The sequence below is a fragment of the Rhinopithecus bieti genome, unplaced genomic scaffold (genome assembly GCF_001698545.2).
Source record: "Rhinopithecus bieti isolate Rb0 unplaced genomic scaffold, ASM169854v2 scaffold_33326, whole genome shotgun sequence".
In the NCBI taxonomy this organism is placed as follows: Eukaryota; Metazoa; Chordata; class Mammalia; order Primates; family Cercopithecidae; genus Rhinopithecus; species Rhinopithecus bieti.
In genome coordinates, this window is record NW_016814921.1 from 1,074,103 (window position 1) to 1,084,977 (window position 10,875).

The following is a 10,875-nucleotide window of genomic DNA, read 5'->3' on the forward strand; positions in this document are numbered from 1 at the left end:
TTTCTTTTTTCTGAGTGTACTTGCTGATGATAAAACATTTCATTGAGATTTAATTAAACAATTCTCAATATATCTTTTAGAACTGTAGGTTAAGTCTGTATTTGTTTTAAGCACATAATTTTTCTTCTCAGAGCATAAAGCATTTCTCTTCCCACATCCTCTTGCACACTCACAACTATTTTAACAATAAGAGATTCTCAAATAGCTTATACCATTCTAGCGAACATTTTATTTTTCTAGAGTTTTTAACTTCATGTTTAAACAGGCTGTGCTGGAGTTGATATGAAATGGCAGCTAGAGTAGGTTGCTTGCTTTTACCACCCATGTTTGAAAGATTGGAATGCTTATGCGAAAGTCTGTTTTCAACTTGGAGAGGAGTCCTGGCCTCTTGGTTTGTCTCCTGATTTTTAAATCATATAGGTTATTGAATTTGTCTTATCCAAAGTGTAGTAACTATAAGTGTCCAAAATGTTAAACATGTTTTAAAATTTTGTCAAAGCAGAAGTTTCATTTTAAAAGAAGGAAGAAAAGAAGGAAGAAAGAAGGAGACAAATATTTGGAGTTATTAGCTCGCTTATAATATGATCATTATAACAGTTTGAGAAGAGAGCTACAATACTTTTAAAACTATGTTTTGTTCCAGAAGACAACCTGGTATATGTCCCTCTATAGGTTTAAATTGCCATTTCCACAAGCTTAAAATGTTAGCTTATAAGGGGACTGGGGACTGGAGGAAGGTAATATTAAATCCACTTCTTAATACTCTATTGCCACTGACTAAGAGTCTATTCCATAAATACATTCATATCTATAGTATTTAAATATTTTTATAAACCCCAATAAAGAAGTAAGACTTTTATAGCCATCTGGTATCCCCCAGTGCATAAATAAAGTACATATTTATATGTTAGACATTCTGAGATTTAAAAAAATTCAGATATAAGTTTTTAAACATTCAGTTTTCATTTCCTTAAAAGAATAAAAATGTCAGCTTTTCATTTTGCTTTTATATGTTTTGCTTCTATGCTTCTATATTTTCAGCTGGAATGAAGGTATATATGTTTTAAGTTATGATCATAATAGACCTCATTCTGGTGGTAATCAAGCTGAAGGTTAATATAAAATCAATAAATGTCAAAACTATATTTTTGATTAAAAATTTTAACCTTCTCCTTCAACCAAGAAATGTCAAAGTTGAGCAGTGAAATAAAGTAAAAACTTCAGAAGTCATAGAAATCAATAACATAGGAAATCAGACTATTGTATAGTGATTATGGAGAAATAATCCTGACTTTTCACACTTATGAGTTTTTTTTCCCATCCCTAATATATTGTACTCCTCCACTTGGAATACAAAGAAATGAGTTTCACTACTATATTAGAGTATGTAACATAGTGTCCAGCTGCAAGTTAGATCCTCAGGAATCTTCACTTCCATGTGTTCTAGAGGACAGATGCTGATGAATCATCTGTGGAAATAGTATACCATGAGTAACTAAGAAGCAAATCTGGATAGGTAAAGATAAAGCAGAAAATCAAATGAAACTTAAGGTAGATACCTTTTGGAGAAGTGATTTGAATCTTTCTAGGAATTCTTTGGGTGGTTTTTTCTCATAAGAAGCACATGAAGGGCATGTCTAGAAATCAATGAAAAAGTAACAGTCTTCTTTAATTTTTTTTTCTTAATAAAATGCTTCTTAAAATTTTTTTTTATTAAAAACAAATTATGTTCACTGAAAAAATTTGAGAAGTACATAAAACTGTTTGGAAAGTAACAATGGAAAAAGTCCTTGTAATCCCATTCCCAGAGATAGGAATCCCACTGCAATGTTTCAATGTATATTCTCTCTGTGTTTTTGGTATTTTTAATTATTATTATGCATTTACATTATTTATACCAGTTGGTGATTTGCTTTTTTTTTTTTTACACTTAACATATCACAGGCATTTCCTAAGTGTTAAATAGTCTTCAGAAATATGACATGTAGTGGTTATTCTGTATTCCAACATAGAGTGGAACTATTACTATTTTTGGACCCATAGGTTGCATCTAACTTTTTTTTTTTTTTTGTGGACAGTCTCGCTCTGTTGCCCAGGCTGGAGTGCAGTGGCGTGATCTCCACTCACTGCAACCTCCACCTCCTGGGTTCAAGCAATTATCCTGCCTCAGCCTCCCAAGTAGCTGGGATTACAGGCACGCACGACTATGCCTGGCTAATAGTAGACAGAGGGTTTCACCATGTTGGCCAGGCTGGCCTCAATTCCTGATCTCAGGTGATCCGCCTGCCTCAGCCTCCCAAAGTGCTGGGAATACAGGCGTAAGCCACCACACCCAGCCGTATCTAACTTTTTACTTTTGTCTACATTACTCCAAAGAACATCTCTGTAAATAATTTTTCATATATATCTTTGCTTATTTGATATATTCCTAGAAGTAGAATTACTAAATAAAAGGGATAAAAAATTTTAAGGCTTTGATGTAGAGTTACCTCTTTTCACTTGGAGCATTCTTATTATTATAGGGTATTGTTTAAAATGTTTAATTGGATAAAAAACAAGATTTCCTTGTTTTAACTCACATGTATGTAATTACTAGGGAGATTGAACAGTTTTTCATATATGTGTTGCTCACTTGCATTTTTAAAAAAAGCTTTCTTAGTTTATGCTGTTTGTCTTTATTCCTATTTAGATACCAAACACCAAGCCATTGCGTGGTAGTTAGCATCTGAATGCCAGTGCGATGTTGTAGTGAGAACATTTCACTAAAAGGTAGTAGCTATACAGTCTAATTCTTATCATTCTGACACTATGTATGGAACTTGGGGCTAGTGACTTAACTCCTTGGTAGATCTCACTTTCCTCATCTATGAGATGAGCATACTTAACTGGAGAGTTCTAAGTTTAGCTCCAAAGCTATCACTTCATGAGTTCCAAAAATATGTTCAGCTGCTTTCTTTCTGAGGAAAGATTTACAGGGACATTTTTCACATGGTCACCAGGCCAAGCAATCAAAGGAAATAAGAATCATTTTGATAATGTAATTAAGATTTCATTTGAATCACATGTGGAATTTTTTGGAGGAGAAAGAACTAATTTAAAAAATTTGAGGCTGGGCGCGATGGCTCACACGTGTAATCCCAGCACTTTGGGAAGCCGAGGTGGGCAGATGACTTGAGGTCAGGAGTTTGAGACCAACCTGACCAACATGGTGAAACCCAGTCTCTACTAAAAATACAAAAATTAGCCAGGTGTGGTGGTGTGCACCTGTGGTCCCAGCTACTCGGGAGGCTGAGGCAGGAGAATCGCTTGAACTGGGAGGCAGAAGCTGCAGTGAGCCAAGACCTTGCCACTGCATTCCAGCCTGGGCGAAAGACTGGGACTCCGTCTCAAAAAAAAAAAAAAAATTGAGAGTAATTTATTTTATGTGTTTTCCCACTGGCTTTGATTAATCTTTGAATTACTCATGTTCTTGAGTATCTGCATTTGCTCATGAGTTGGCATATACAAGAGGATCTCAGAGCTCCAAAAACCTAGGGACTGTTAAAATTCCCCAGCCAAGTAATGAGGCCTGCCTATTTCAGTTCAATACTGACTCTGCTAATGTACAGGATGGTAATATGATTTAAGAGAGGAGACAAAGTTTAAGATTTGCCTGAGTCTCTTGTAGGCTCTTTTTCTTGTTAGAAAGCTAGGATCTAGCTCCTGTTAATAAGAATACTGTGACCATATGAGAGGAAATACTCCTTAACTCCAGAATCACAATTGGATTCTCTGCCTAATGACTTCCTCACCTTGAGAAGCTATATTAACATATTCCAGCTACCAAGGACTACTAGGAAATTATAATTGGGTTTCTGAATACTTTCAAGTCTGTGGACTTAAAAGAGTGACCCTACCTCTTAAAATGCACCATGTGTAGGCCAGGCGCGGTGGCTCATGCCTGTAATCCCAGCACTTTGGGGGGCTGAGGTGGGCAGATCATGAGGTCAGGAGATTGAGACCATCCTGGCTAACACGGTGAAACCCCATCTCTACTAAAAATACAAAAACAAAATTAGCTGGGCGTTGCGGCGGGCACCTGTAGTCCCAGCTACTCGGGAGGCTGAGGTGGGAGGAGAATGGCGTGAAACCAGGAGGTGGAGCTTGCGGTGAGCAGAGATCACACCACTGCACTCCAGCCTGGGCGACAGAGCAAGACTCTGTCTCAAAAAAAAAAAAAAAAAAAAAAATGCACCACGCATAGTAAGGCATAGGTAAGGAAGACACCAGCAGCTCTGGCTACAGGTGTGCATGTGTGTTTATGCAATGCAAGATATATAGTTTATAAGTACAAATAAGATAGATGACAAATGACAATCTTACTAGTCTGTGTTTCTGTCTTCTCTCTGCACCTGTGGAAGGTGATTTCCTCTTCAGCTTTTTAATTGATAAATTGATTATCCTTTCATTGTTTCCTGTATTGGCTGACTTTAGTTGGGCCTTCTGAAAACAGGAAAAAGCTGACCACTCACAGTTTGTCTGAAAGATAAACAATTTGCATATATGTTAACAAATATTATTCAGAAAGTAAAAGATAGCTTTCCCAATCCTCTATTTCTGTCTCTTCTCCAATGTCGTGCATTACATCATTTCAACAGATGAGTGAAGTATGATTTCACCTCCTACTTAATCTTTGGGATGGGAAAAAGGGATAATCCCCTGCCTCACAGATAAGAGAGAAAGGAGCCTCACTTCTTCACAATGCTTTATTCCTGATGCTATACAGAGGACCATTTTGACATCTGGGTGGTGGACAAGACCTTTGTGTTTTGTAAGGGAGAGTTAGTTCGGTTTAGGAACACATTTGCTGAATTATGAGGCTCTAAAACTTACACTGTGACTAGTGGCAGCTTTGGGTGAATTATGTTATAGTCTGATGAAGAATATTTTTCATTTGTTTGCGGTTTCTATAATGTATCTATCATGACATGTCTTGAGCAGCATTTTATTCTGTACAGCGCCAGGCATAGTGTCTTGCCAGTTAATGTCAACATACATTTGTGAAGTTAACAGATGAAGAAAATGAATTAAAGCCCCTCCTTTGGGGAAAGGAAATGGGTACCTACCTCTGATAGCATATTTTACATCTAAAATTCAATATGCTTGCATAGATCACACATGACTTTTCTAAAACCCTTTTCATACTCCCAGCTCAGTTAGGGTAGGATTCTGCCTGAATCAAGCAGTTGAGGGACAGTTTGAGGCTTGCCCAACCAATGAGAGGGAAGGTAATTTCTTAGAAGGTAAGAATAGGGTCTCAGAGAATGGAGGAGTGTATAAAATAAGCATCAAACACTTATCTCTTGACTTGGAAAAATAACTAATGACTAACAAGCCAAAAGCTTAGCAATCAAACTGGAAAAGAAATGGAATTTACTGGAAGAACCAAATATATACTGACTTGTTGAAAAATGTTAATGCTGATCCAAAAGCTTATATCCAGGTTACTTGTATCCAACTTACTTTTTTCTTTCAGCAAACATGTGTATGTGATGCTATTTTCCCCCTGAAGTTGCTATATTTTCATTTCACTAATGCATATGGAAGCTACTACTTTATAACCAGAAGCCTCAATCCCTTCCAGTCCCTACAAAGGCAGGCCTATAAGTAACAATAGTACCTGAATCTTCTTATGGACAATCAGCTGAACACAGCATCTGGCCTGCTTTGCATTTTCCAACCCATATGCTTACCCAATATGAATGTTGATTAATAACATGCATCTCTAAGACACAAACCTATCAGGTTTGCTTTGCATATATAGCCACAAGCTGAGAAGCAGCTTATCTGGTTTCCTTATATCAAGGCAGATTGCCTCTCATAAGGGCAAGGTGGTGTCCTTTCCATATGTTTGCCAAAATGCTTATTTAATAGAAACTATTTATAAATGTTCAATATAGCACTTTTTTTTCCTTGAAAACCACACGTTCATGTTTGTTGAAGTTTTTTCTTTTCTCTTCTTTTTGACCACAACCGGCTTAACTTACTGGAAAAAATAATATTCATATTTAAAGAGGTAAATTTTCCAGCTGAAACTGAAAATACTGACTGCTTCATCCGTGATGATCTGAAAAACCAGCATTTCTCACAGAGGCTCATTTTGCTGAGTTAACATTTACATGTGTATGCTGAAAGAAAATTAGGTTCCAAAGAAGTAGAGGGGCCCTGCTAGCCAGATGAACTCCCTTGAGATAATATTGCCAGGAATGGTCAGTACCAGTACTCAAAGCACTGAAATTGTAAAACTACAATTTCAGTTGTAAAAACAACTGCAAATCTTTTCTGAAAGCCTTTGAATGGCACCTGGACACTGACGCCCGTATTGATGGGGCTGTGCTTCCTCTCCCACCCTTCCTTGTTTACTTGTGTTAACAGACAATGGTGTTTTGTTTTCTTTTGCTCTGCAAGCAGCAGAGCTGTGTCTGGCAATATGTGGTCCAGGATAAATAACTGCTGGAATTGGCTTTATATGCACATCAAAGGCCGCCTCAAAAGAGGACAAGAAGTGGAGAGCTGTCTCCACTAAACTGCCTTAAGGATGTATTGAGGAGAGTGAAAAGATTAACCTTGATTTAGGCAGCCTCAGGTGCCCTATCACTCAGGAGTCTACAGGATGCCCAAGTCCATATTTAGCACCGTCTGGAAGCATAAACATTGCTTTCCTTTGCTATGCCTTGGTGACAACAGACTCCAAAGGCAAGGCTTTGTTTCCCTCATGCTTTAACATGTGAGAACATGAGGAGTTTTCTGCTCCTACATTAGTTTTGCAGACTAGAAGGAGTGGTAGTGAAGTCAAAAGCAAGAATTAACAAACCATTCCTCTTCAGCTGAAGAACAAGTCAAGTGCTCCTTTTGCCAGGAGTAACACTTGTCTTTGTTGTTTTGCAATTGAATTTTTGAAACTTTTTGCCTCCTTAGGGCTTTTTTTGTTTCTTTTGTAGAAACAGGATGTCTCACTATTTTGCCCAGGTTGTTCTCAAACTCTTGACCTCAAGCAATCCTCCAACCTTGGCTTCCCAAAGGGATTACAGGCATTGGGATTATAGGCAGGAGCCACATCACCCAGCTGAGGCCTATTTTTACATTTTTTTTCTTCTGCAAAGAAAGCCCTGGCCATTCCCCCTAAGGAGTCTTGCTAATTGGGCAAGGCTACCTTTGTCCTGGCTGGGTACGGTGGCTCACGCCTGTCATCCCAGCACTTTGGGGGGCTAAGGCAGGTGGATCATGAGGTCAAGAGATTGAGACCATCCTGGCCAACATGGTGAAACCCTGTCTCTATTAAAAAATACAAAATTAGCTGGGCATGGTGGCGTGTGACTACAGTCCCAGCTACTCGGGAGGCTGAGGCAGGAGAATCGCTTCAACCTGGGAGGGGGAGGTTGCAGCGAGCTGAGATAGCGCCACTGCACTCCAGCCTGGCAACAGGGCGAGACTCCGTCTAAAAAAGGCAGGAGCCACATCACCCAGCTGAGGCCTATTTTTACATTTTTTTTCTTCTGCAAAGAAAGCCCTGGCCATTCCCCCTAAGGAGTCTTGCTAATTGGGCAAGGCTACCTTTGTCCTGGCTGGGTACGGTGGCTCACGCCTGTCATCCCAGCACTTTGGGGGGCTAAGGCAGGTGGATCATGAGGTCAAGAGATTGAGACCATCCTGGCCAACATGGTGAAACCCTGTCTCTATTAAAAAATACAAAAATTAGCTGGGCATGGTGGCGTGCGACTACAGTCCCAGCTACTCGGGAGGCTGAGGCAGGAGAATCGCTTCAACCTGGGGGGGGGGGGTTGCAGCGAGCTGAGATAGCCCCCCTGCACTCCAGCCTGGCAACAGGGCGAGACTCCGTCTAAAAAAAAAAAAAAAAAAAAAAAATGATTACCTTTGTCCTACACACAACTAGGTTTATATCAGGGTTTCTCAATGGTGATACCACTGATATTTGGGGCTAGTTAATTCTTTGTTGTCAGGGCTGTTTTGTGCATTCTGGAATGTTTAGTACCTGCCTTCTACCTACTAGATGCCAGTAGCACCCCCATTTCTACCTCCACGTGTGACAACCAGAAATTTTTCCAGCCAATGCCAAATGTTTTCTGGGGTACAGAAATCACCACCAGTTGAGAGCCACTGGTTATATGATTAGACAGAAAGAAAAAGAGAAAAAGAAAGATGCCTCCCCAGGCCAATTAGAAATGTTAGATAATTATTATATGCATAAAACATTAGATGGTTTTATTTTCATTACACTTTTTTTTTTTTTTTTTTTTTTTTGAGACCGAGTCTGGCTCTGTCGTCCAGGCTGGAGTGCAGTGGCGCGATCTCGGCTCACTGCAAGCTCCGCCTCCTGGGTTCACGCCATTCTCCTGCCTCAGCCTCCCGAGTAGCTGGGACTACAAGCGCCCACCACCACGCCTGGCTAATTTTTTGTATTTTTAGTAGAAATAGGGTTTCACGGTGTTAAAATCTCTTACAGACCCTGCTTTGAAGCTAGCTTGATATAATGCTGATGTGACCTTGAACGATTTCTTTCTTCCTGAGTTTGCCTACTAGTATAGCTTAAAGATCCAAGTTACACTATTACTCACTTTTATCATAGCCAGCATTGCTTGATCAGATTATCAGATAGATATTGTATCACTGAGACAAAATCCTCTCATTATGATGTAAGATAAAAAAATCTTTCATTAAAAACGCATCTAAAGGAAGTACCCATTGGATGAACTCAGGTTAGAAGGTGGAATGTCTTTCCTGTTTCTTATTTTGCATGTTACAGACTACAGCCAGGAAACTCTGGAAGGGATTCTAACCATAACAGTTAAACAAGGTGCATGAGATGCTAGAAATGCATGTTTTGATAATTAGGCACATTGATTAAGAAGTATTTTCAGTTATTGGAAAAGTCTTTCCAATAAGCTGAATGTGCTACTTTCATTTTAGATGCTGCTTATTAGAAAAGGACCTAGTAAATGAGAGTGGTTGGGTTCAGAGCTAGAGAGTGAATTTTAGAGAAAAGCAATAGTTGTGACTCATTCACTTTCTAAACTTTTACACATAGTCATTTACGATAATTGTTTTCTTTGCAATGTATCTTCCTTCTTCAGTCTCCCCCTTTGTAGTGTCCTAATTACTGGTAGCACTTTTAGTTATTCTAATTTATGCAATTAAAGGTCTGTGACAATGAAAACATTTCCCCAATTGCATTTATACTCTCAGGGTACCAGACCAGAAGATCAGATCATAGAAGTTGCTAGAGAAAAAGATCAGCGGACAGCACTCTTGAACTACATGCCAAGCCTGTCCTTCCTGGAACTCTAATGGATTTAAATGGCTTAAGAGATGGGATGAATTGTTGAAAATGGTTCTTTCAAAAGACCTCATGGAAGGCCAAAGACAAGACTCACTGAAGCCAAGGTATATGTGAATTATATTCTAAAGCACAGCTTTGATTTCCACACCACCATTTCTCCATGCTGTCCCTGTAATCTAATTCTTTCTTTCTTTCATTTTTAAGTTTGTTATTAAAAGGTTAATTCTGCTTCCTATTGTATGTATCTATGTTTCTTAAGTAGGATAACAAAGAGGGCTCAAAAGCTTTCATGCCCAAGGGCTCTTAAAGAGTAACTAGCTGTGCATTGTTCAGAAACTGATCAGAGTATAGATTTCATTTCTAGTTTTGTTATTCTGTCTCAGCAATACTACTTAGGAGTACTCTTAGAGATTCTTGAAGATAAACATAGTTTATGAGGAATATAATATATCATTTTAGTTGGTTTTGGTAAATCAATGAATTTAACCAAAATATAAATAAATATTTCATCAATTATTAGAACGCTAAGTTCATTAAAATTCAGTATACTCCTATATAATCATGTTAATGCCTTTCTTATTAGATTTTAAAAGTTATGTCAAATGTATTTTCAGAAATAAATTCAATTGGTCTTACCTCTACATCTTCTGGAGCTGGCAGAAATTCAGGGTCCTAGAGCAAAAGAAAATTTGTTCTGAGTTATTTTTGTAAGCCAAACCCTCCTTTTATATTAATTGAAAAGTATGATTTAGATTTTGTTGTGACAAGTATAGTCTTACCAAGTCATTCACATAATTTTTCAGCTGATCAACAATATCTATAAGTTGACGCATTCTAATCATGTGGCGATCTTGACCTTGGGAGCTTGATTTGTGGACCAGTGTCCCCAAGAAGATGACCATCAGACAGATGACTATCCTCTCCATGTTGCCAGGACTGGATCTCATAAGTACCAACAGTAGAGCTAGACGTTGGTCTCGTTTTCACTTCAGCTTGACTGAGAACAGGTTGTCAGTTAAGCTACCTATTTATTCATCCTTCAGGGAGAGGTAAAGCCCTCCCATTGCAGCCTGGAAATCTTTGTAAAATGGATGAATGTGAGTAACTCTTTTTTCTTTTCCACTGGCTAGGTATACGTGTGCATGTGCTAATGTGTGGGGGCAGGGATTGATGGAGTCAACGAAATGTGCCCTATCTGCATCTTTGACAGGAAAAAGAGAGAATGGGTGAATTCCAATTTCAGCATGAATCAAGAAGTATGTATAATAAACAGTAGGTACTACAAGACTGCAAAAAAGTAAACAAAAACACTTTGATCTCTTTTTCTCGGCCTCCCCTGGCATCTTACCTGTTCTCTCTGACAGTCATAAGAGCACTTCGATAATGAGTAAAATGGCAACATGTGCTTTCATGCAGGACTTTTTCTTATGGTAATAACTATGTCTTTTGACTAAAATCATCCAGTATTCCATCATAAAAGTAGGAGGAGAGGCTACCTTTTAGGAAATTTTAAATAAAGAGGTATTTTCCAAATTAGC

At 38.5% G+C, this 10,875-nt stretch overlaps 1 protein-coding gene across 1 annotated transcript; it reads right to left on the reverse strand.

Moving 5' to 3' along the window:
- Positions 1-1,336: 1,336 nt before the first annotated feature.
- On the reverse strand, positions 1,337-10,367 carry IL21 (interleukin 21). Its single transcript, XM_017852601.1, has 5 exons — positions 10,117-10,367; positions 9,974-10,009; positions 4,363-4,518; positions 1,560-1,637; positions 1,337-1,469 (listed from the first exon to the last, which is right to left on the reverse strand). Exons 1-5 carry the CDS (start codon positions 10,282-10,284, stop codon positions 1,419-1,421), a joined length of 489 nt encoding a protein of 162 aa, XP_017708090.1. The 5' UTR covers positions 10,285-10,367; the 3' UTR covers positions 1,337-1,418.
- Positions 10,368-10,875: the final 508 nt, after the last annotated feature.